Source organism: Pelophylax lessonae (genome assembly GCF_965119305.1).
Source record: "Pelophylax lessonae genome assembly, chromosome: 6".
In the NCBI taxonomy this organism is placed as follows: domain Eukaryota; kingdom Metazoa; phylum Chordata; class Amphibia; order Anura; family Ranidae; genus Pelophylax; species Pelophylax lessonae.
This window is the reverse complement of record NC_138773.1, coordinates 323946148-323972438: the sequence shown is the minus strand read 5'-3', so window position 1 is coordinate 323972438 and position 26291 is coordinate 323946148. Positions and strand designations below refer to the sequence as shown.

At 48.1% G+C, this 26291-nt stretch overlaps 1 protein-coding gene across 1 annotated transcript; it reads right to left on the bottom strand.

Annotated features, from left to right (window-relative positions):
- Window positions 1-2901: 2901 nt before the first annotated feature.
- On the bottom strand, window positions 2902-25795 carry TSN (translin). Its single transcript, XM_082262204.1, has 6 exons — window positions 25670-25795; window positions 22785-22878; window positions 22382-22478; window positions 19249-19364; window positions 7479-7558; window positions 2902-3264 (listed from the first exon to the last, which is right to left on the bottom strand). The coding sequence occupies exons 1-6, from the start codon at window positions 25733-25735 to the stop codon at window positions 3034-3036; spliced, it is 684 nt and encodes a 227-aa protein (XP_082118330.1). The 5' UTR covers window positions 25736-25795; the 3' UTR covers window positions 2902-3033.
- Window positions 25796-26291: the final 496 nt, after the last annotated feature.

The following is a 26291-nucleotide window of genomic DNA, read 5'->3' as shown; positions in this document are numbered from 1 at the left end:
TGACGCGGACTTTGCAGCACTTTACCGACAACCAAAAGTAGTTTCTGCACTACTTTTGACGACCTTGGGGGGTGGGGCCATTTCAATAGACATCTGTGCAGAAACCCGCACAGACGTCTGTCAAATCGCTCCTGAAATCTGACTAAAATGCCGGTTTAAAACGGTGCGACTTCAGCCGTCCTCAGTGTGAATCTAGGTTAACAATGCGAACAGAGCGATCAAACACCACCAATTGCTCGGGTCTCACAGCTCCGTGAGCAGAGAGCTGCTGACTGTTAGTCAGCAGCTCTCTGCTCTGACAACCCCCACCCCCCCCCTCACTGGAGTACTGGGCTGCAGAGGGGGTGGAAGCGGCCGGCTCAGGCTCTCTCCACTGAGCGCTGGTCCGGGCATGCGAGCAGATCCCAACTCCATGGTCGCAATCTTGCCCGAGCCTGTACTGGCTCTGTGACGTCAGCCGACAGAGGTCTTCAGCCTGCTGTCTGCTGAAAACGGGTTACAGGAGTGCAGAACGAACTGCACTCCTGTGACCCACAGGAGAAGTACAGCCAAATAAGCTCTCTCCATGCTTCTCCTTTAAGGCCCCTTTCACACTTGTGCGACTTGTCCTGCGACTTGTGACTGCAAAGTCGCACTCCATGATTTCCAATCTTCAAGTTGCAACGACTTCAACGTAGTCCCTGCACTACTTTGATGCGTTTTGAGGTCTGTAGACCTCAAGATTACACAGCCATTGCTTCAAGTCCAGTCAAAATCGTGCAACGTTTATGTCGCACAAGTGTGAAAGGGGCCTAAATGGCCAACTAACACCAATAACTCTCCCTCCCTTCACCAATGTAGTTTAGTGAAGACGGTTGCACAACAAGCAGCATTGGCAAACTGCCAGGCCCAGGCATGGATCATCACCTCCTTGCATGCTTAAAAACCCAGACTGTACAAACTTAGCAGCTAAATAAACAAGCAGCAATATCAGAAGAGCAGAAAAAAAGTGAGATACAACAACATAGCCTTCCCACCTGTAGACCTGACAATGGCTTTATTAACAGTAAACATAAGATGCCATCAGGCAAACTCCCTCTCACAGGGGGTAAAACTTGCATTTTTACTTTTACAGGGAATGTTTAAAATGGATCTTTCACCTCAGTGGCAAACCCGACTTATTCAAGTGCCTATAGCGGGGGGGGGGGGGGGGGGGGAATAGACAATATACGTAACTTCCCCCCTTGCAGAACACAGGTGAGCCATCCGCCTCCTCCAGACCAGCTCTCAGGGAATGCCGACTAGCCTGAAGATGATCCTGCACTCTGCTGAAGTGTATTTTTGCAAGATTTGGGCTCCTCTGCATTCTGAGGATATGAGCAGGAGGATGAGGTCACCCCCTGTACCACGAATATCGGGGGGAGGGAGGGGGGTAGGCAAGTATACCATCTATCTGTCCCCCCCTCCTGCAGGGACTTTTATGCATCTTTTTAACCTCCCTAGCGGTATTCCCGAGTGTGGCTCTGGGTTAATTTTCAGTATCAAAAGCGGTAACCCCAAGCCACACTCGGGATTACCCCAGAATCACACTCACCTTCCCTGCGATCCCCACGCCGTCCGGCAGCCCTCTCGCTTTGTGCTTGGCTGATGCCGGCACCTGTCTTCCGGTTCCCTTCCCTGCGAGTGTTGTGACGCAGGGGGTGGAACCGACGGCAATTTCAAATATGTAAATACACCAATGAGATGATACAAAGCTGTGATCCTAGCGGGTTACACTGTATCATCCCATCTCACCACAGGATTTCACCTGGTGACTTTTCCAGTGCCCTGCCTGTGCTTTTCTAGTTCTTTGTGCCTGGAAAATAGAGAACAACCATGGCGTCCAAAAAAGCATTCTTTTGCGCAAAATCGTTTTTAGAGGAACTGGAAAACAGCGACAGCGAAACAGAGTTACTTGAAGAACTGAGCGATAGTGATTGGTGGGAAAAATCGTAGCCAGGTACGGAAAGTGAGGACAGCGACGATTCTGATGTCTCTTTCTGGCACATCGCTTGTGGAATTTGGGAAGTTTATCAAATGATTCTTCAGGATTTCCAACGGAGCGATGTGCCAGAAAGAGACATCAGAATCGTCGCTGTCCTCACTTTCCGTACCTGGCGACGACTTTTCCCACCAATCACTATCGCTCAGTTCTTCAAGTACAGTTTCGCTGTCGCCGTTTTCCAGTTCGTCTAAAAGCACTTTTGCGCAAAAAGAACGCTTTTTGGACGCTATGGTCGTTATTTATTTTCCAGGCACAAAATAACTGGAAAAGCACAGGCAGGGCACTGGAAAAGTCACCAGGTGAAATCCTGTGGTGAAATGGAATGATATAGTGTAATCCGTTAGGATCACAGCTTTGTATCATCTCATTTGGTGTACTTATATTTTTGAAATTGCCGCCGGTTCCACCCCCCCCTGCGTCACAACGCTCGCAGGGAAGGGAACCGGAGGACAGGTGCCGGCATCGGCCGAGCACACAGCGGGAGGATGGCGGGAGGACAGCGGGGGATCGCAGGGGAAGGTGAGTTTTAAAATATAAAACAGATTTCCATGCAAAACAATGTATCGCTTTTAGCACAGAAATCCTGACATAATCAGACCGCCAGGGAGGTTAAGAGAGGGGGAGCACCTTGAAAAAGCAGACCTTGCCACCGAGATGGAAGGTCCTCTTTACCAAAACATAGTCAAGTTTAGTGATCCCCCACCCCCACCATAAATCGTCTACCTCCTTAAAGATCTTCACTTTAGAAGACAAACCGAGGCAGATCACAAATTAGAACAATGATGACTCAAAGAGAAATGCGTCCACAGACACACAGCAGAAACACCAGAAGCTTCGGACTGAATAATAAAAAACAAAACCATAACCATCAGAAAGAAAAAATAGAAAATGGACTCAATCCCCGAAGCGAGTGATGTTTTGGCTCCAGCCTCTGGGGAACCGGTCTGGGCGGAAAACAACCAGCCCCAGAGTGCGCACAGCAGCCAGAGTTCACCAGACAATGGGGTGGTCTACAATTTCTCTAAGGTTGCCTGCGTTTTGTTGAGTCCCCTGATAGACAAATCGTACACGACCTCCTCGATCTTCTTCACGTCGTATTTCAGGCCGTCGTAGCGCTTCCTCAGCGAGTCGTTTTTCAGGTTCAGCAGCCGGAAGCCGGAGTCCAGCTCGTTGATGAAGGTGGCGATGCGGAGCGGTCTGGCATAGTCGCCGGATGTGACGCTGTTCACCGCCAACCTGGACTGAGAAGGAACATAAGAGAGCGTCTAATGTCAGAAACAACTCATAGACCGGGAGCAAAAAAGTAACATTAAAGCCAATCTGTCGTGGCATCCCAGCTTCCCCCTCCGCTCCTCGCACGTCACCCACCTCTCCACTCCACATACATGGGAGGAGCCATGCAGCAGACCCTTGATTTTCGCATACAGGTCCCGCCACTCCACACCTCCTGTGTGCGAGGCGCCAGGTTGACAGCTTGTGTATTGATCTCACACCAGCCGCAGACTTCCTCCCTCCAGGCACCAGAGTCCAGTGGGTACAGAATGCTCTTCTTCCCGTGCTGTGCCCCGCTGGAGAACAAAGAGCTTGCCCACGGCCATGTGCATTATGCAGCCGTGCAGGGAAAAAGCGGAGCCTGTTACCTGGACAATCTGATGCTAAGCGAATAGAGAGAGGAGCAGCACCATCTAAGTGTAGTACTAAAAGTCCATTTTTATTATTGATAAGTTGTTGCTAAGCATCAGATTTCCAGGGGCACAAGTTTGCTCCCCGGCTTGACTAGAACTACCTGGGTGGGGAAACCAGTACACATTTTTCTCCTGCCAACCCTCTGGATGCACAATGTGCCTGTGAGGGCCCTCGACTGAGGTCGCGTCACCAGGAGCTGCCTCTGCTTTCCATTGCCCTACCGCCTCTCTGCCTGTGCCCTGTGTTCTCCTCCTGATCCGTGGCCAGGGTGCCCAGTGCTTCTCTCCCTCTCACCCCAGACCCGGTGGATGCCTGCCCAGAAACCTGCCTCCAGCATTCTAGAGCTGGCCTCCTCAGAGTGAGTCCCTCAACCCTTCCCTTTGCTGTGCCCTATTTCCACCCAGAAGATCCCAGCCCTTGCCCTCAGGACGGTTTCCCCGCTGCTGTGCCAGTTTTTATCTCCAATGATGCTTAACCCTTTGCTGTGCCCTATTTATACCCAGATGATCTCTTCCCCATGCCCTGCCAACTGTTGACTGTTCCCAGTTGCTGTGAAATATTTCCTCTCCATTGACGCTCAACCCTTTGCTGTGCCCTATTTCCACCCAGATGATCCCGGCCCCTTGCCCTCGGGACGGTTTAAACGCTGCTGTGCCAGATTTCCTCTCCATTGATGCTTAACCCTTTTGCTGTGCCCCATTTCCACCCAGAGGATCTCTTCCCCGTGCCCTGCCTACTGTTGACTGTTCCCGGTTACTGTGCAATATTTCCTCTCCATGGATGCTTAACCCTCGCTGTGCCCTATTTTCACCCAGAGGATCCCGGCCCCTTGCCCTCGGGACGGTTTCCCCGCTGCAGTGCCAGATTTCCTCTCCATTGATGCTTTACCATTTTGTTGTGCCCCATTTCCACCCAGAGGATCTCTTCCCCATGCCCTGCCTACTGTTGACTGTTCCCGGTTGCTGTGCAATATTTCCTCTCGATTGATGCTTAACCCTTGCTGTGCCCTATTTCCATCCAGAGGATCCCAGCCCCTTGCCCTCAGGACTGTTTCCCCGCTGCTGTGCCAGATTTCCTCTCCATTGATGCTTAACCCTTTGCTGTGCCCTATTTCTACCCAGAGGATCTCTTCCCCCATGCCCTGCCTACTGTTGACCTATGGATTGTTCCCGGTTGCTGTGCAATATTTCCTCTCCAAGCATGCTTAACCCTTTGCTGTGCCCTGTTGCTATGCCATATTTCCTCTCCATAGATCAGGCTCTCTCAACCTTTTCAACACAGAGGAACTCTTCAAAAAAATTCCGGTTTTGGGGAAACCCTGCTAAAAATGACTTGATCTACAACTCATAATACATTAGAGGGATGGTCAGTGGGAAGAATGATCCTTACAATTGTGGTCATTGGGAAGATTTTCCCCCCTTTCAGATAGCTAAAAAGATAATTGTTGTCAAAGGAAACCTATCTGAGAGGCAAACATTGGTCATTTCTTAAGGAACCCCTAGCAACCCCTTGGAGGAACCCTAGTTGAGAAACCCTGCCATAGATGCTTAACGCTTGCTGTGCCCACTGTTGCTCTGTGGGGACTGTTTCCCCATTGCTGTGCCGGATGTCCTCTCCGTGGACACTTAAACCTTGCTGTGTCGTTCTACTGCCCGGAGGATCACACTTCCCTCTGTTCATGGCATGCCTTATTGCCCCTCGGAGAGTCACTTCCCCTTACTGAGCCAATTGCTACTCTGAACTGTTCAGTCATGTTGTTCCCACTGCTACTCTGATCGGCTTATCATATTGTGCCAATTGCTACTCCATGGCCTGATAATCTGTGCGGTGGACCAATGCCACCCTTCCTGTACCGCCAAGTCTCCTAATAAATCACACTTCCCTCTGTTCGTGCCTTATTGCCCCTCGGAGAGTCACTTCCTCTTACTAAGCCAATTGCTACTCCCTGAACTGTTCAGTCGTGTTTTCCCCACTGCTACTCTGAGAGGCTTATCTTATTGTGCCCATTGCTACTCCGTGGCCTGATTATCTGTGCCATGGCCCAACACCACCCTTCCTGTACCACCAAGTCTCCTAATAAAGGCCCGCACATCAGGTTCCATGTGATCTGCCCTCTGTGCTCCTGGTTCAGATCACATCATCTCTGAGCAAAGGGCAGGCATGCAAAGAAGTACCCCACCTCCTGTAAACGGAGATGACAAGAAGACTTGGGAGCCACGTCACTGCGGCTTTAGATAATTTAGATAAATAAAAAGGGTAATTCTATTTTTTTTCCATTTCCTAATGCCAGTGATCAGTTGGGGGGGGTTGAAGGTGGGTTGAAGATAGGGGGAGCCTAGAGATAAGCTCTAGAAAAAATACCCTGCCCGCAATGCTGGACTCTTTCCTTGCAACAAAAATCAGAACAATTCCCACCTCAGCAATGGATTTTCAGAAAAAAAGGATAGTTGGCGCTAGTAGTTCGCAATGTCACCTCAACAATATGAGGATGGAATAGGAAAAAAGGGGGCAATCAGCATAGGGAGTTCATATAAATTCTGCTCACTGTAGCGGCTGCTAGTGAAGGAGGTAGAAGCAACTCTGGAGAAACAAGGAGAAATAAAAACACAGCGCCTTCTAAGTGGAGCAGATAAACAACTTTAATGTAAGTCTGATAAAAGCGTACTCACAAAGCTAAGCTTGGTAAAAGCATTATGCATAATGCAGTGTCGTCTTTGGCATCGCTATCCTGGGGGTCCCTGGATAGACGGCCTGAAGGAGCGCATGCTCCGCAATAGTGATCGACCGATATCGTTTTTTTTACCGCCGATACTGATATTTTGGTCATCGGGTATCGGTATCGGACGATATCTGCTGATATTTTCGGACATTAAAACATTTTTTTTTTTTTTTATGTCTACAGGTACTGAGGTCATGATATCACTTCCAGGTACGCGGCGGCGACAAATTCAAAGAAATGGAGACCCGGGTCAGACGGCGGCGGAGAAGGTAGGGTCTCTCGGTGGGACAGGAGACCCGGCGAGCCGCGGAAGGCGGCGGGGGGGGGGGTGTAACGTCCCCTCCCGCTCCTTGGAATGACAGCCGAGTGGCTTCTCAGCGGCATCAGTTGTCATTACAAGACAGCCGACCGTCGGCTATGGACACCGGTACCGGGGTGATGCCTCTAGCTGCAGACATCACCCCGGTACAAGCACTTTCCCTGAAATATCGGCAATATCGGTAAATAAAAAGCCGATTCCGATAAATCGGGGAAAGTCCATATCGTCCCTCGATATATCGGCTTTGCCGATAATCGGTTGATCTCTACTCCACAACGCGTCGCCGTTTACGTCTTCGCATCACTATCAGGAAGTCAAGTCACGGTCTGTCGGAGACGATAACCTCCATTCCACGGACTCGGGAAACCCCGGACACCACCCAGGCAACCCTCCACCGTGAGAGCCAGCACGGACATCGCCACGAGGGACCCCCAGGATAGCAATGCCAAAGACAATCCTGCACTATGCATAATGCTTTTACCAAGCTTACCTTTGTGAGTACGTTTTTAATCAGACCTACATTAAAGTTGTTTATCTGCTGCACTTAGAAGGCGCTGTGTTTTTATCTCTCCATGGATTGTCAGAACAATCCCCTCCACTCCCACCCTCACCATAGCCTGCAGCCTTGGAGAACTACCAGCCCAATCACACAAAATCCCCCCCACCCCCTTCCAGATCTTATAGTTAACACCCTGTAGATTCTATATGGTAGCTGTGCCTCATATACTTACCAGCTCGCTGGCCAGGTTCAGTATACCGGACAGGTAATCTTCAATATCCAGGTGGAAGCCTTTCTCCCGGTCAGACTCAACTAGAACGAGAGAAGATCATTAGAAGATACATTGCTGTATGTGCTCTGCCTTAAATAATAAAGACAACGGCCTCATTATGAACTTGCTGTTTTTTGAAGATCAGTCCTGAGATTACCCGAAGTAACTCCACAATCCACCAATCAGATGGGAGAATCTGATGAATTAGTGGTTGCAAAAGTCAACACAGGCAACTCTTTAAAGCAGAATTCCAGCTTCACCCATAAGGGTAAGTTCTGCTTTAAGGCCCCCTCCCCGGCTCCCGTATGTGAAATTGAGCTTTTGGGGAGGAGAGGGGGGCACCCAATCTTGTCAGGTACCCGCTCCCACATCTGCTTCAATTCCCTTCTCAATCGGAAGCAGAAGGTTCTCTCTAAAAGTTCCGCCCTCCTGAAGTCTTTTGGGACACATGACAGGTCCCAGAAAACTTCGGGACCAGTCACAGGGCACAGCGCCGCTTGCGCATGCGCAGTGGGCACCTGGCTGTGAAAGCCGGGTGCTGACAGTAAAGATGCTGGCACCGCCGAGGGAGAACACTGAGAGAAAACGGCTGGGGTGACGGCGCCACTGGATCGTGGGACAGGCGAGAGGGTGTGTTTATTAAATGTCAGCAGATACACTTTTTTTTCACAGAGACTGGAGCTCTTCTTGAAATTAAACTTAAAGTGTAATTTTAAAAAAATAAATAAATAAACATGTTATACTTACCTGCTCTGTGCAGTTGGGTTTGCACAGAGCAACCCCGATCCTCCTCTTCTCGGGTCCCTCTTCTGTGCTCCTGGCCCCTCCCTCCTGTTGAGTGCCCCCACAGCAGGCAGCTTGCTATGGGGGCACCCGAGCTGTGTCACAGCTCCCTGTGTCCAGTCAGACACAGAGCTGCGACCCCGCCCCCTCTCTCTCCCGATTGGCTGTTTGACAGCAGCGGGAGCCGATCACATTGCACTGTCTCAGCCAATGAGGGGAGTGTCGAGCAACTCCTGTAACAAACGCTGGATAAAGATGGCCTCAGGTAAGTATTAGGGGGGCTGCTGCACACAGGAGGTTATTTTATCCCAATTCATAGAATGCATCTTCTGCCTTTACAATAGCTTTAAAAAAGTGTCCCCTTTCCAAATCCTAACAGCTATGCTGACTAACTTGCGTAAAAAAGATTTAAATACTTAGCTCTATTCAGCCCGCTCCACTCCAGTCACTTGATCCAGCTCCCCTGTGTCAGCCAGCGCTGCTGCAGGGGAGAGGAGGGAGCAGCGAAAAAAAAAAGTGCTATTGAAGCCTATGGGTGACGTCCCACTCACAGCCACTGTCGGAATGCTCTCTCCTCTCCCCTGCAGCTGCTGTTGGCTGACAAAGGGTGATCACCTGACCGGACCGAAAACAGGCAAATATGTATACATACATAGATATATATATATATATATATATATATATATATATATATATATATATATATATATATATATAGCTGTATCTTTTTTACACAGGTTAGTCAGCATAGATGTTGGGGGGGGGGGGGAGAAAGCATTTTTAAGACTAGTTAGGTTGAGGCTGGCATTTTACAGTAAGTGACCCTGTACTACCTAACACTTTTCAGTGTTCCTACATAAAAAAAATGGGTTAATTTACTAAAACGGAGAGTGCAAAATCTGGCGCAGCTTTGCATGGTAGCCAATCAGCTTCTATCTTGTTCATATAGAAGAGAAAGAAAAACGTGTAGGGGGGCAATGGGGACTTTAAGGGGTACCGTCACAGACATAATGCAGGAATACAGCAAGATATAAAAGGTCAAAGTTTATAAATCCATATAACAGATTTTTTAAAAGTATATTGTCCATGAATATGAACAATAAAACATACAGGTTACAAAAAGATTGCAGGGGAAATTCCATAAATTTCCCCAAAGGGTAGTTACATGATGTGTGCACCAATTACAGCAGATATGGGGCAATTCAAGGATAGTGCCCTTAAAGCAGTTGTATACTCATAAAAAAACAAAAAAAACAAACAAACCCTGCAGGACAAAGGCATAATGAGTTAGTGTGCATCGCATACTAGCTCATTATGAAATACTTACCTTAGAACGAAGCCCCGGCACTATCGTCTAGACAACGCTGAAGGAGACGACATGCTCCCTCTGCGTCTCTTCCTGGTTCCGCTGTGAGTGGCCGGAGCCACGATGTCACTCCCACGCATGCGGGCGGGAGTTTCACTTTCTGGCCGGACCTTCAGAGCGCATGCGCCGCAGACGTCAGCGGCTGCATGCAGGTTGAATATATCCTAAACCGTGCCGATTTATGAGATATTAATTGTACCTACAGGTAAGCCTTATTATAGGCTTACCTGTAGGTAAAAGTCATATAGCGGAGTATACTACCGCTATAACTAACTAAAACAGAGAGTCAGAGATATGAAACTGTTGAGGTGCTCAATTGCCTGACATGTTTCGCGGGTTAGCGCTTCTTCAGGGGCAAAGACGATGATATAAAATTGATATCACATCCATGAACTAAATATGAAAACAGAAAACAAGATGAGTATACAATACATCATATCAAACCATAAACCGATTATTGAACATTGATAATACTGATTTATATCAGGGTATGTCCCATTCCTCCCCATTTCCAATCTAATCATCCTATACGACATGTTATAGAGATGAGGAGGAACTTGAGGTCTATTTACAAAAAATTTCTGGTCTATTAAAGAGAAAAATCACATCTCCATTGGCACATAGACTTTTTTGAAAAGTAGATTAGAGAAGATCTAAATCAACAGGGTCTAAAGCCCCTTACAGACAATCAGATTATCGAACGATCTGTCGTCCGTTTTTTGTGGCATGCTAGTTTGATGTGGAAAGTGAAGAGGTTATTTTCATACGAATTTTCCCGTACCACAGAATTCTACTTCAGAAGTGATGTCATGTGTTGGATTGCTTTCTTTGTGTTCTTTCCTCTCTGAGCATGCCTAGTCTTGCTCTTAAGGTTTTTTTTTCCGTCTAAATCTGTACTAATGAGACGAAAAATCGGACGTATTACGGACGACAAAAATTTTATAGCCTGCACATCAGGATTTTGTCAGCCGAAAAGTCGGAGTTGGCTGTCGAAAGCACCATACTAACAATCCGAAAATCGGCAGATCAGTCGTCCGACGAATTTTCCCTTCAGATTTTCTTATCGTGTGTACGGGGCTTTAGACTTCATACTTTTCCCACTATTCCTAATCCTTCTGATAGCGTCAAAAAAACTTGGGAATTGGCTCTTGACAAATGCAGTAAGGAATTAATGACCCTTCTAGTCAGGCAATATGGCCAAGACATGAGCCAGCTTGATATAGAAATTAATAACCTCAGTACTCAAAATAAACATGTTATGGAACGCCCTGATTTTTCAGCCAAGTGGCAAGAACCAACTTGAGCGTATTAATAAGGATATTCTCATTGAGGCTACGTTCACATGTGGGCGTATCGGATCACGGGCAGAATCACCGCCTGTGCGATGCCCGTGATTTGTAATGGCACCCCAAACGCTGTGTGATGTTGCCACGATTTTCGCCTGCCGAATCGCGGTAACATCGCACAAACAGAATCGCGGGACGCATGACACCCAAAAAGGTACAGGAGCTTCTTTTGTGCGTCATGCGTCCCGCGATTCTGTTTGCGCGATGTTACCGCGATTCGGCAGGCGAAAATCGCGGCAACATCGCACAGCGTTTGGGGTGCTATTGCAAATCACGGGCATCGCACAGGCGTCCCGCGATTTGCAATGATTCCAGATCGCGGGCAGGATCGCGGTGATTCTGCCCGCGATCTGCTACGCCCACATGTGAACGTAGGCTAAGAAACAGTCCAAATTTAAACGAGACAAACTAGCCTTTTCAGGCGGTTACGCTTACAAATGGACTGATAAACCTTGCTTAAAACACTAGAGACAGATCTGGACAGGTGATTAGACCACCACAGACTCATACTGAAGAATTTACTGAATCTGACTCGTCCAACTCTGCTTCTGTTTCTTCACAGGTCACCTCCCTGCTCCACAGATTACACGTACACATCCTTCGAAGCGCACTCGTCACGGCCGCGGCCACTCTTCTGGGGATTCTAACGGTAAAAGACGACCTCAACTAGGGATCGACCGATTTTTGTTAACACCGATATATCGGGGGCCGATATGCACTTTCCCCAATATATCGGAATCGGCCCATGAGGTTACCGATATTTCGGGAAAGTTCTTGTACCGGGGTGATGCCTACAGCTAGAGGCATCACTCCGGTACCGGTGTCCATCTTGTAATGACATCCGATGCAGATGAGAGGCCGCTCGGCTATTACAAGGAGCGGGAGGGGACGTAACCCCCCCCCCCCGCAGCTCGCCCCGGGTTTCTTGTCCCACCAGGGCACCCTACCTGCACGGCCGCCGAAGACCCGATCAAATCCGCATTCGGCTCTGATCAGGTCTCAATGGAAAAACCCAGAAGTGATATCATGACATCACTTCCAAGTACTAGGTGCCAAATTCAAAAAAAGGACAGCATTCAAAACAGCCAAACTTGTGCTTTTAGTGCAGAGGAGGGGTTTGGGGTAGCGCATACCACATGAGGAGGGCATCTGGTCAGTTAGCTCTTTTCTACAGGAACAGGATAAATCCACCTGGCCCCATAATGCATTTATTCTCCAGTTGCTTAGATTCATTCTAACTCGGAATTTCTTTACATTTATGAACACCACCTACTTGCAGGTCCAAGAGGTAGCAATGGGGACATCGTGCGCACCCTCGTATGCAAATCTTTTCTTGGGCTACTGGGAACGACATATCTTCACTAGTGATAGATATGCAGCCTGGTTGACACATGTGATGTGTTGGATCCAGTATATAGATGATTTATTCATCATCTGGACTGTCCCACACGGTGAACTTAAATCTATGCTACAGGCCCTTAACAAAAATCATAACCTAAAATGTACTCGCACTATCGATAGAGAGAAAATAACCTGTCTTGACATCGAGATAAGACGCAAACATAATGGCTACATTACCACCAACTTACATAGGAAACCCAGCGCTGGAATACTTTATTGCATGTGTCTAGCGCTCACCCTTTGCCACTTATCAACAGCATCCCCTATGCGCAGTTTCTGCGGTTACGCAGAAATTGAAAACATAAATCGGATTTTCGCGTAGAAGCTCAAAAGCTCCAGCAACGTCTCCATGCACGTGGATACTCACGTACCACGTTGAGGAAAGCATACAATCGTGCTAAAACCCAATCGAGAACAGATTTATTATACAAACAAAAGTCTGCTAGTAACACATCCACAGTCAGATTGATGACACAATATTCAGATAATTCTATGCAACTTCGGTCTGTTATTGCCAAATACTGGCACCTGCTTACCGAAGATTCTACACTATCCAAATACATTCGGGACCAACCCAAACTGGTTTTCAGACGAGCCACCTCCCTTCGTGACCGCCTGATAGCTAGTCACTATGGATAGAGTCCCTAACCTTCCTCTGCCTTTTGGGACTTATCAATGTGGACAATGCCCTCGCTGCCCTTGGGTAAACGAGGGACCTGTCACTAACATTACCTAATGCTCAAAATAGACTACGTACTCGCGCTACCTGCACTACACAGGGGGTGATTTACCTTATGACGTGCCGATGCTCAGCGTTTTACATAGGTAAGACCATCCGACAACTTAGTCAACGTATTGGGGACCACATTTATTACTCAGGAGGGTGGTAAGATCCTTACTCCTGTGACTAGACACATTGGGCTACACCACCGCTTTGACAACACGTGGTGTCTTTTAGGGTATTAGAAGTCGTTCCCCCTGACCCCAGGGGTGGCGACTGGGACCGTCGTATTATGCAATGAGAAGTCCTTTGGATTGAGAGGGGATTTAATGAAATGCATTTTTATAGACCTTTTCTCTGAAACATGTAGTTTTGGGTGTTCTTCCACCTCTTTCCCCTTTATCCCCTTCTTCTCTTCCCTTTTCTCCCTCCTTTTTCCGATCCTGTCCATGTTCAGTGATCTTTATCTATTTTTTGCAAGTCTTAAGTCTTCTGGTTTCGACAGCTGGGAATGGCTCCGCTAGCTATTCTGGCAGCTGAGCAATACTGTTATTTTTTGTTGTTATGTCTTCTTTAATATTAATGTTATATTGTTGACCCAACATTATATTACCATTTCCTTGTATGTATTTTCTGTGTTATATTATTTACCATTAAGTCTGTACTCTTCACATTTTATGTAAGTATTTGCTTGATGGGTACGTCTGATTCCCGTGACCAGTGTGCCACTCTTGGTTCTCCCTCATCCCTCCTCCCCCTTCTCTCCCACCATCTGTTGGTCCTGTGGTTGTGTATTGGAGGATACCACATGGGTGTCTCCCGGGGGCAAGTGCGCGGCCTCTGTAGGAGTCCCCTCCCCTATGGGGATGGCTCTCCGTGCCTTCGGACACAGTGAGCTGCCTTTTTGCATCCTTCCATCACTGCCCCGCCGCCCTTCCCCACCACCGTCGTCAGGTGGCGTTGGGCTGGGTCTGCGGTATTGGCCCCTCCTGGTCTCTTACATGGTAGCGCACGTGTGCCAGGACTCGGCGCATGCGCGTTCGGAGACCGGACCCAGTGGTGTCTGATTGACATTCATCTCACGAGAGTGCTGGTTTGAGACATCCATTATAAGGACCTACCCCTAGTCAAACTCTCACTCGGGATGCGCGGCTGGAGATGTCTCACAGGTAGATCTTCTGATTATCTTTCCGGTATACACAGGTTTCCTGGCCCCTTTGTCTGGGTGTTTCATTGGCTTCCTCATTTTACCTTTAAACTTGTTGGCTCTTACATTTATGTTTCTTCTTATTAGCACATTGGTGTTCCTATTTTGGCTGCTCCTAGGTGAGGGTACTGATTTCAGACTCATCCAACCCTTTCTGGTTTCTGGTAATAGTACACTTTAAACATTATTGTCTTTCCTTTACTCTCTCAAACTCAGTACTACCATGTTGTATGTTTGTTCCATCTACAGGCACCTGTGACATCCTTATTCCAGGCTGAGGACATTTTAACTTGCCCACCTGTGACCCATTATTCATAATCTCTACAGTCAGCTGAGCTTTTCCAACTGCTCTCCCGTTTGCATTGCCATTGACAGGTTTATCAGTATCTAGGTATATTACATTAGCGTTTTCTCCCTGTATAGCTAGTACTGTTTCAGCATTAGTTTGGGACTATTATCCCCCAGCGACAATGTCACAGTACTACTTACCTTTATCCTTTTTTGTTTTAGCATGCTGGACACCCCATTATAGATTACTATTAGTCTTACCTGTGGTCTGTGCTTATAACTGCCAGTCTCCGTGCTCACCCCGGGGGAGACTTCACACCTGGATACCCCCACGCTCACTGGCCCCTGGGCCACCTATGGACTAAGGTGGGTTTTTTCGGGGTTGTGACCAGGTATATATGGGGAGGAATCTGACATACCCTGATGTAAATCAGTATTATCAATGTTCAATAATGTGTTTATGGTTTGATATGATGTATTGTATACTCATCTTGTTTTCTGTTTCATATTTAGTTCATGCATGTGATATCAATTTTATACAATCGTCTTTGCCCCTGAAGAAGCACTAACCCGTGAAACATGTCGGGCAATTGAGCACCTCAACAATTTTATATGTCTGACTCTCTGTTTTAGTCAGTTAAGGGCACTATCCTTGAATTGCCCCATTTCTTATGTAGTTGGTACACACATCATGCAACTACCCTTTGCTGAATTTTAGGGAATTTCCCCTGTAATCTTTTTGTAACCTGTATGTTTTCTTGTTCATATTCATGGACAATATACTTTTAAAAAATCTGTTATATGGATTAATAAACGTTGACCTTTTATATCTTGCTGTATTCCTGCATTATATGTCTGTGACGGTACCCCTTAAAGTCCCCATAGCCCCCCCTTCACTTTTTTCTTTCTCGTCTATATGTATACTGGGACGTGGTACCTAATTTGAGTAATTTACTTTTTTCTGAGCTCACGCAATTTAAAGCGGAGTTCAGGCCACAAAAAAAATTTTTTCAATAAAAATACCCCCGGGACAGTCAGGGCTAGTACATTCCACAATGGATAGCCTCTGAACTGTGCCGGGTCACACTTACCTTTTAGAAGAAATACTTACCTTGAAAATTTCTTCTCCAGCGCTGCCATCTCGGATGTGGGCAGCTGAAGCCAGCGCGATCCTCTTCTGCATCCTCTTCCGTGTCCTCTTCTCCCAGAATGCGCCTGCACCGGCCGCGCTCGTCACATTTCTGGTGCGGGCGCCTCATCCCTCCACAGCTTCTGGGCATGCCCAGAAGCTGTTTAGCAGGGAATGAGGCGCCACACGGGAAGTGACGAGCGCGGCCGGTGCAGGCGCATTGATTCCTGGGAGCGATGACGTTCAGTTCCCAGGAATCAATGCAAAGAGGAAGTGACGGAGCAGGCCGCCGCCCCAGAGAGAGGAAGTGGAAGAAAGGGGAGTAGATTTTTCTTCAATAACAAGGCAAAAAAAAAAAAAAAAAATCGTAACTATCCATTTCTTTTTCAGGTGAGCAAAAAGCAAGCGGATGGCCCAAAATCGATTATGTTGATTTTGTGGCCGGAACTCCGCTTTAATTCTAACTTGTTCAGTCAAGCTTTGACAATAAAATCTGGAAGCTGAATGATTTCTATGCAGAGCTGCACCAGATGTTGCACTCTCCAGTTTTAGCAAATCACCCCCAAAATCTTATAAAGTTTGTAGCCTCGGCAAATACAGCATACAGGGCTATGTTCTAGCATGGGGATGGGGACTTCTGGCAGTGAGAGGAGAACTTCCCGTCCCACTCCCGCAACAAAATATTCAGGCTAAGCGCTGCTCAACCATTCACGGGAAGCTTTGTATTCTATGAATAAGAATAGGCTTTAACGACTTGCTGAACACCCTATAGCAGTTTTACAATATATATATGATCCTGCACTTCTGGGTAGTGGGCGCAAATGAATAATCACAGCAGGAGCTGATGGGCGGGTACCCTGGATTCAATGTCCGCCGGCACCCAACGATCATTCGGTACAGAGGCAGAATTGGCAGTCTGCCAATGTAAACGAGGCAGATTGCCGCTCTGACAGGAGGGAAGGCATGGATCCTGTGTTTCTGCAAAGCAGGGACAAGGATCCATGCCTTCCCCTAGTATAAGCACCTCCCCCCACTGTAATAAAACACTGGCTAGAAACACATTTAACCCCTTGATCGCCCCTGATGTTAACCCTCTTCCAGCCAGTATCAGTTTAACCCCTTCATGCCTAAGCCTTTTTCTGACACTTGTTGCTTAAAATCAATATTTTTTGCTACTTAGAACCCCCAAACATTCATTTATATACATACATACACATACATATATACATACACACACACATATATACATACACAGTATCTCACAAGTAAGTACACCCCTCACATTTTTGTAAATATTTTATTCTATCTTTTCATGTGACAACACTGAAGAAATGACACTTTGCTACAATGTAAAGTAGTGAGTGTACAGCTTGTATAACAGTGTAAATTTACTGTCCCCTCAAAATAACTCAACACACAGCCATTAATGTCTAAACCACTGGCAACAAAAGTGAGTACACCCTAAGTGACAATGTCCAAATTGGGCCCAATTAGACATTTTCCCTCCCTGGTGTCATGTGACTAGTTAGTGTTACAAGGTCTCAGGTGTGAGGCAACCAGGTGAGGAGTACAACGACAAGTGTGTCTTGCCTACAGTCAAGCATGGTGGTGGGAGTGTCATGGTCTGGGGCTGCATGAGTGCTGCCGGCACTGGGGAGCTACAGTTCATTGAGGGAACCATGAATGCCAACATGTACTGTGACATACTGAAGCAGAGCATGATCCCCTCCCTTCAGAGACTGGGCCGCAGGGCAGTATTCCAACATGATAACGACCCCAAAGATACCTCCAAGACCACCACTGCCTGCTAAAGAAGCTGAGGGTAAAGGTGATGGACTGGCCAAGCATGTCTCCAGACCTAAACCCTATTGAGCATCTGTGGGACATCCTCAAACAGAAGGTGGAGGAGCGCAAGGTCTCTAACATCCACCAGCTCTGTGATGTCGTCATGGAAGAGTGGAAGAGGACTCCAGTGGCAACCTGTGAAGCTCTGGTGAACTCCATACCCAAGAGGGTTAAATAGGTTGTAAACATCCCCCCAAAAAAATAAATAAATAAATAAATAATGGAAAAATAAAAAAACCTGAAACCCAGAAGGCATAAGAAGCTAGTATGTATCGCATACAAGCTTGTTATGAAATGCTTACCTTAAAACGAAGCCCCCCCCCCAGTGGCGCCCGCACAGCACTTACACGGCCGACATGTTAACCTGTCTTTCTTCCGGGTATGCGTCCTCCGGCCATCTGATTGGCCGGAGCCGCAATGATGTCACTCCCACGCATGCGCACAGGAGCTGTCCTTCACGGCACAGGGCTCAGAAGGAATAGCACTGGCGGCCATTCCTTCAGAGCGCATGCGCCAGTGATGTCACTGGCTGCATGCAAAGTAAATACCTCCTAAACAGTGCATGTTTAGGAGATATTTACAGTACCTATAGGTAGGCCAATGATAAGGCTTGCCTATAGGTACAAGGTACAGAGGAGGCTTTACTTCCCCTAAGGCAGTGCTGGAAAATAATGGTGGCCACACAAAATATTGACACTTTGGGCCCAATTTGGACATTGTCACTTAGGGGTGTACTCACTTTTGTTGCCAGCAGTTTAGACATTAATGGCTGTGTGTTGAGTTATTTTGAGGGGACAGCAAATTTACACTGTTATACAAGCTGTACACTCACTACTTTACATTGTAACAAAGTGTCATTTCTTCAGTGTTGTCACATGAAAAGATAGAATAAAATATTTACAAAAATGTGAGGGATGTACTTACTTTTGTGGGATACTGTATGTCTTTACATGGGACTGTTGCCCTTCCGTTGTGGTGATACAAATCTTGCTTGCTGCATTTTTGGTCAGTTAAAGTGATACTAAAATCTCTTTTTTTTTAATCCAAAAATAAACATGTTCTACTTACCTGTTCTGTGCAGTAGTTTTCTACAGAGCAGCCCTGATCCTCCTCTTCTCTGGTCCATCTTCAGTGCTCTTGGCCCCTCCCTCCTGCTAAGTACCCCCACAGCAAGCAGCTTGCTATGGGGGCACCCGAGCCAAGCTGCATCTCCGTGTCTCCATTTTGTCACAAAGCTGCGGCACAGCCCCCCTCTCTCCCCTCATTGGCTGACTGACTTTGAATGACAGCAGCGGGATCCAATGGTGCCTCGCTCCTGTCCCAGCCAATGAGGAGGGGGAGAGAGTCTCTTGTGAAACATCACTGGATCTGGATGGGGCTCAGGTAAGTATTGTGAGGGGGGGGGGGACTGAGGGGGGCTGCTGCACACAGAAGGCTTTTTATCTTAATGCATAAGATAAAAAAAAACCTTCTACCCCTTTATAAAGCCACATGCCTTCGACACCTTTTTTCTCTATCAGCAAAATGCCAAAAACACCATTATAGGCCGATATGTTTTGGCCACTGAAATTTCGGTGCATCTCTAGTAAATCGCTGTAGCATAAGGAGATAGACGTTCTATCGCAGGTTGACAGCAGAGACTTACTTCCCAATATCTTGCACACGGCCTCCCGGGTCACCAGCTTCTCGCTCTCCAGGTAGACCAGGAATGCGGCTTGGAACACCAGACGCTGCAAGACAAACCGCCATTGATCATGAAACCTGTAAGAAGAAAAAAAAAAAAAAAAAAAACACTGAACAATAGTAAAAATTAAACACCTGTGCAACTAAAATATCCACTTCCGGACCGCCCACTGGATATACAGTGCCTTGCGAAAGTATTCGACCCCCTTAAACTTTGCGACCTTTTGCCACATTTCAGGCTTCAAACATAAAGATATAAAACTGTAATTTTTTGTGAAGAATCAACAACAAGTGGGACACAATCATGAAGTGGAATGAAATTTATTGGATATTTCAAACTTTAATATATATATATATATATATATATATATATATATATATATATATATATATACACACACACACACACACACACACACACACACACACACACATATACATATATACATATATATATATATATATATATATATATATATATATATATATATATATATATATATATATATATATATATATTATCATTTTACAAAACATTTCAATCATTCCTGCTTTAACCACTCCCGGCAAACCGACTTACCCGCCCCTGTACGTCGTGTCGGAGAAGTGGTTGTAGCGGGATGATCTGCAGCTGCAGCCATCACCCCCGTACCGTTTTTTTAGAGCCAGCGGTCAGCTTTCAGGAGATAACAGCCGATGCCGCTCAGCAGCCATTTGGCCATTATCCCAGGCAGCGGGAGTGTTAAAAATAAAAAAATAAAATAAATAGGAAAAAAAAAAAAAAAAAAGAAAAATTTTAACCAGTTCTGGATCAGAAGATTTTCCCCCTTAATGACCAGGCCATTTTATCTCCAGCAGGAAATCCAGATTCAGGAAGAGAAGCACGGAGAACAGGCAGACAGTAAAACTTCAGCTGAGTGGCCCCAGTGGGGTGGGGTGGGGTGGGGTGGGGTGGGGTGGGGTAAGATAATTATGATGAAATGATTTACGTAGCGGAATACATGTCTGATAATCTCACACCCTACCCCATGGCATGTTCCAAATGAAATGTAATTATATGTTTCCCTGACATCACCCACAGCCAATCAATCACTAATCCTTCTACTTTTAGAAATCTGGATCCCCAATTATAACCTATTGATGCCATTTGATTGAGCTGGATATATACTGGAGAGCATCACCCTATATCTGTGAGGGAGGATAAAACTGGATGCCCAATATTTGATTTCTGTGATCTGATTATACCCCCCACACTTATTACCCCTGTAGGGGGTATTCAGTTCCGGTGAGTGCAGTCATTATTGAGAGGGGCGCACTATTGATTCCTCACCTGCACAAGTCACCTTTGGATCACCCCAAGATCTACAACTTTGGGACTCCATTTAACCAGTTACCGACCGCCGCAGTTTTACTGCGGCAGGCAGCTGCTCCTGGACAAAGCGACGTAGGTATACGTCACTCGCTCTCAGGAGGCGAGAGGGCAAGCGCACCCCGCCACCGGCGATGCGCTCCCACCCACACTCGTCAGCGGGGACTCCGATGCACAGGGCAGGCGGCTACGATTGCTGCCTGACACCCGCAATCACTCCCCACTGAGAGAGGACGGACAGCTGTTGTAAACACATCCGACCATTCTTCTCCCTGGAATGATCACAGAGTGCCTGTGATCCTTCTATAAAGGAACACAGATCTCTATGATCATTTCACAAGCCACGCCCCCCCCACAGTTAGGAACACTCCCCTAGGCTCACATTTAACCCCTTGATCACCCACAATGTTAACCCCTTCCCTGCCAGTGTCATTATTACAGTGACAGTGCATATATATAGCACTGATTACTGCAGTAATGTCACTGGTCCCCCCAAAAGTGTCAAAAATGACAGCTAGGGGTCCGATCTGTCCGCCGCAATGTCGCAGTCCCCCCAAAAAAAAAAAAAAAAAAAACACAGATTGTTGCCATTACTAGTATATAAAAAAAAAAAAATTACATAAATCTTTCCTATAGTTAGTAGACGCGATAACTTTTGCGCAAACCAATCATATTTTTAGCACTGATTACTGTAGTAATGTCACTGGTACCCCCAAGAATATAAAAAATATCAGTCAAGGGTCCGATCTGTCCGCCGCAATGTCGCAGTCCCCGCAAAAAAAAAAAAAAAAAAACAACACAGCTCGTTGCCATTACTAGTATATTAAAAAAAACAAAAATTACATAAATCTTTCCTGTAGTTAGGAATCGCAATAATGTTTGCGCAAATCAATCATATTTTTAGCACTGATTACTGTAGTAATGTCACTGGTACCCCCAAAAGTGTCAAAAATATCAGTCAGGTGTCCGGTCTGCCGCAATGTCGCAGTACCCCAAAAAATAAAAAAAATTAAAAAAATCACAGCTCGCTCGCCGCCATTACTAGTATATAACAAAAAAAAATACAATAAAAATGACAGTAGTTAGTAATCGCGATAACTTTTGCACACACCAATCAAAATAAACTTATTGCGATTTTTTTTTACCAAAAAATATGTAGCAGAAAATAAATTGGCCTAAAATGTTAAAAAAAAATTGATTTTTAAATTTTATTTTTGGGAATGTTATATAGCAGAATGTGAAAAATTATTGTTTTTTTTTTTCCAGAATTGTCGTTTTTTTTTTTAGTTTATAGCGCAAAAAAAAAAAAAAAAAAAAAAAAAATCGCACAGGTGATCAAATACCACCAAAAGAAAGCTCTATTTGAGGGAAAAAAGGACGTCATTTTTATTTGGGTACAGTGTCGCACGACTGCGCAATTGTCAGTTAAAGAAACGCAGTGCTGAATCACAAAATAGGGCCTGGTCAGGAAGGGGACAAATCCTTCCGGTCTTAAAGTGGTTAATCAATACATATCTATTCACCTTATGGACTATTGCCTGTTGTACACTTGGTCACCTTTGCACCCACAGCAGCGGGAACTCCGGAGCACGGGGCAGGCGGCTCCGATTAACGCCGGACACCCGCGATCGCTCCCCGCTGACCGTTGTGTTCCAGCACTGACCCCCCCCCCCGGAACGTAGATGGTGGGAGACGCCCCAACGTGAATTGTCTGCATTGCCCTTACCGGTAATACTGTTCGGAGGGGAACTTAGTGGCCAGGTCTTTCAGCTGCGTCTGGACGGTGCTGAAATGTTGTCGTGCTGTCAAGGTCGTCGCAGGAACTGAGGAAAGAAAACACAGAGGGGGGGGGGGGGGGGGTGTTAATTATCACCGTGACTCCGCCCAGAATGTTTCCGCAGCGGATTTATATTTTGCAGTTTTGTATCTCTTGGTGATTTCATCTCCGCCCCCGGAAACGATCCACCCAATTATAACCACAGAGAAAAATAAATACCCGGGGGGGGGGGGGGGGAATCGATTAATTATACACACACATTGTCATATACATAAAACTGGATGGCCGATCCCTTCACTAGTGGAGGACTGAGGGGGAGGGGCGGAGTCAGCAGACAGCGTAGCGCACTCACTCTTCTTGAATCCCGCCTCCTGGTGGACACCCTGAAGAAGGATGAGAATCTCCCGAGCCGTCTGCTCCAAAGTCTGCACCACCTTCCGGATATCCTGAAAAACAAATAAAAATTAATACATGAGATGGAAGAAGACACTCATATCTCCCCCAATGTCCCCTCCCTCCCCATCCCCCACATCATCCCGCGCTCTGAACCTACATACACCCGGCCCCCGCGCTCCGTACGTTCCATCGTACACCCGGCCCCCGCACTCCGTACGTTCCATCATACACCCGGCCCCCGCGCTCCATACGTTCCATCATACACCCGGCCCCCGCGCTCCGTACGTTCCATCATACACCCGGCCCCCGCGCTCCGTACGTTCCATCATACACCCGGCCCCCGCGCTCCGTACGTTCCGTCATACACCCGGCCCCCGCGCTCAGTACGTTCCGTCATACACCCGGCCCCCGCGCTCAGTACGTTCCGTCATACACCCGGCCCCCGCGCTCAGTACGTTCCGTCATACACCCGGCCCCCGCGCTCAGTACGTTCCGTCATACACCCGGCCCCCGCGCTCAGTACGTTCCGTCATACACCCGGCCCCCGCGCTCAGTACGTTCCGTCATACACCCGGCCCCCGCGCTCAGTACGTTCCGTCATACACCCGGCCCCCGCGCTCCGTACGTTTCACCATACACCCGGCCCCTGCGCTCCGTACGTTTCACCATACACCCACGCTCTGTACCTACACCCGGCCCCCGGACTCCCTACATTCCCCCATACACCCGGCCCCCGCGCTTTGTACCTACATACACCCGTCCCCTGCACTTTGTACGTTCCCCCATACACCCGGCCCCCGCACTTTGTACGTTCCGCCATACACCCGGCCCCCGCGCTCTGTACGTTCCGCCATACACCCGGTCCCCGCACTTTGTACGTTCCCCCATACACCCGGCCCCCGTGCTTTGTACGTTTCACCATGGACCCGGCCCCCGCGTTCCGTACGTTCCCCCATACACCCGGCCCGCGCTCCCTACGTTCCACCATACACCCGGCCCCAGCGCTCCGTACGTTCCACCATACACCCGGCCCCCACGCTCCCTACGTTCCACCATACACCCGTCCCCCACGCTCCCTACGTTCCACCATACACCCGGCCCCCCCGCTCCCTACGTTCCACCATACACCTGGCCCCCGCGCTCTGTACCTACATACACCTGGCCCCCGGACTCCCTACGTTCCACCATACACCCGGCCCCCGCGCTTTGTACGTTCCACCATACACCCGGCCCCCCCGCTCCCTACATTCCACCATACACCTGGCCCCCGCGCTCTGTACCTACATACACCCGGCCCCCGGACTCCCTACGTTCCACCATACACCCGGCCCCCGCGCTTTGTACGTTCCACCATACACCCGGCCCCCCCGCTCCCTACGTTCCACCATACACCTGGCCCCCGCGCTCTGTACCTACATACACCCGGCCCCCGGACTCCCTACGTTCCACCATACACCCGGCCCCCGCGCTTTGTACGTTTCACCACGGACCCGGCCCCCGCGTTTCGTACGTTCCACCATACACCCGGCCCCCGCGTTTAATACGTTTCACCACGGACCCGGCCCCAGCGCTCCGTACGTTCCACCATACACCCGGCCCCCCCGCTCCCTACGTTTTACCATAAACCCGGCCCCCGCGCTCCCTACGTTTCACCACTCACCCGGCCCCCGCACGTTCCACTGTACACCCGGCCCCCGCGCTCCCTACATTTCACCATACACCCGCCCCCCGCTCCCTACGTTTCACCATAAACCCGGCCCCCGCGCTCCCTACGTTTCACCATACACCCGGCCCCCGCACGTTCCACTGTACACCCGGCCCCCGCGCTCCCTACATTTCACCGTACACCCGCTCCCTACGTTTCACCATAAACCCGGCCCCCGCGCTCCCTACATTTCACCGTACACCAGGCCCCCGCGCTCCCTACGTTCCACCATACACCCGGCCCCCGCGCTCCCTACATTTCACCATACACCAGGCCCCCGCGCTCCCTACGTTCCACCATACACCCGGCCCCCGCGCTCCCTACGTTTCACCATACACCCGGCCCCCGCGCTCCCTACGTTTCACCATACACCCGGCCCCCGCGCTCCCTACGTTTCACCATACACCCGGCCCCCGCGCTCCCTACGTTCCACCATACACCCGGCCCCCGCACTCCCTACGTTTCACCATAAACCCGGCCCCCGCGCTCCCTACGTTTCACCATACACCCGGCCCCCCCGCTCCATACGTTCCACTGTACACCCGGCCCCCGCGCTCCGCACGTTCCACTGTACACCCGGCCCCCCCCACTCCCTACGTTTCACCGTACACCCAGCCCCCGCGCTCCGCACGTTTCACTGTACACCCGGCCCCCGCGCTCCCTACGTTTCACCATAAACCCGGCCCCCGCGCTCCCTACGTTTCACCATACACCCGGCCCCCGCACGTTCCACTGTACACCCGGCCCCCGCGCTCCCTACATTTCACCGTACACCCGCCCCCTACGTTTCACCATAAACCCGGCCCCCGCGCTCCCTACATTTCACCGTACACCAGGCCCCCGCGCTCCCTACGTTTCACCGTACACCCGGCCCCCACACTCCGTACCCCCAAAAACAAACCCATCCCTGCCATATAGTTTCCATCGTAAATCATTACCCCCCCCCCTGTACTGACCTCTCCTCCCGCTGGATGTGTGGGGTCACCTCTCCCTCCCCCCGCAAAATAACTCCCCATCACCCACCTCAATATCACCCCTCTATGGTACTCAATATCACCCCTCTATGGTACTCAATATCACCCCTCTATGGTACCCCTCAATATCACCCCTCTATGGTACCCGCCTCCCCCTCTCACCTCTCGGATGTCCTGATCGGCGCTCAGACCGTTCTGTAGTTGGACGAACATTTCTATCACCGACATCTCGCTGCAGCTTCACCGGAGACTGAAAGGGTGACGTCACTCGTAGGGGCGGGGCCGGGGAATACGAGCAACGCGGGGAGGGCTGATCAGCCACTGCCAGCGAGAGAGAGAGAAGAGATAGAGCGGCACTTCCGGCAACGATATCACCCCCAGGCCGGAAGTGATAATACATGATGATAATAATACTAGTAATAATAATAAAGTAAATTAATTCTAAAATATTATAAAATTTATAAAAATAATAATAATTAATGGAATCACATAAAAATATAACACACTAAAATATTTTTAAGTACTAATAAGAAGAAATAAATAAATACTATTATAAATAAAAATAACACTGATAAATAGAAACTAATGATGAATAAATAACTAAATATAATAAATGTTAAAGTAAAGTAAGTAAATGTCATACAAGATAATATAATTCATAATTATTATACACTAATATAAATGTCAACATAATAAATTATATTAAATGTAATAACTATTCCGTAAAATAAATATAAGTAATATATAATATAAAAATAATAGACATATATAGAAAATAATAAAC

Excerpts from the sequence above, each read along its gene's own strand:
- TSN (XM_082262204.1), bottom strand. The coding sequence starts at position 25,735 with ATGTCGGTGATAGAAATGTTCGTCCAACTACAGAACGGTCTGAGCGCC. Across the intron at positions 22,879-25,669 it reads CCGATCAGGACATCCGAGAG|GATATCCGGAAGGTGGTGCA; the intron begins GTGAGAGGGGGA and ends TTTGTTTTTCAG. Across the intron at positions 3,265-7,478 it reads TGAACCTGGCCAGCGAGCTG|TCCAGGTTGGCGGTGAACAG; the intron begins GTAAGTATATGA and ends GTTCCTTCTCAG.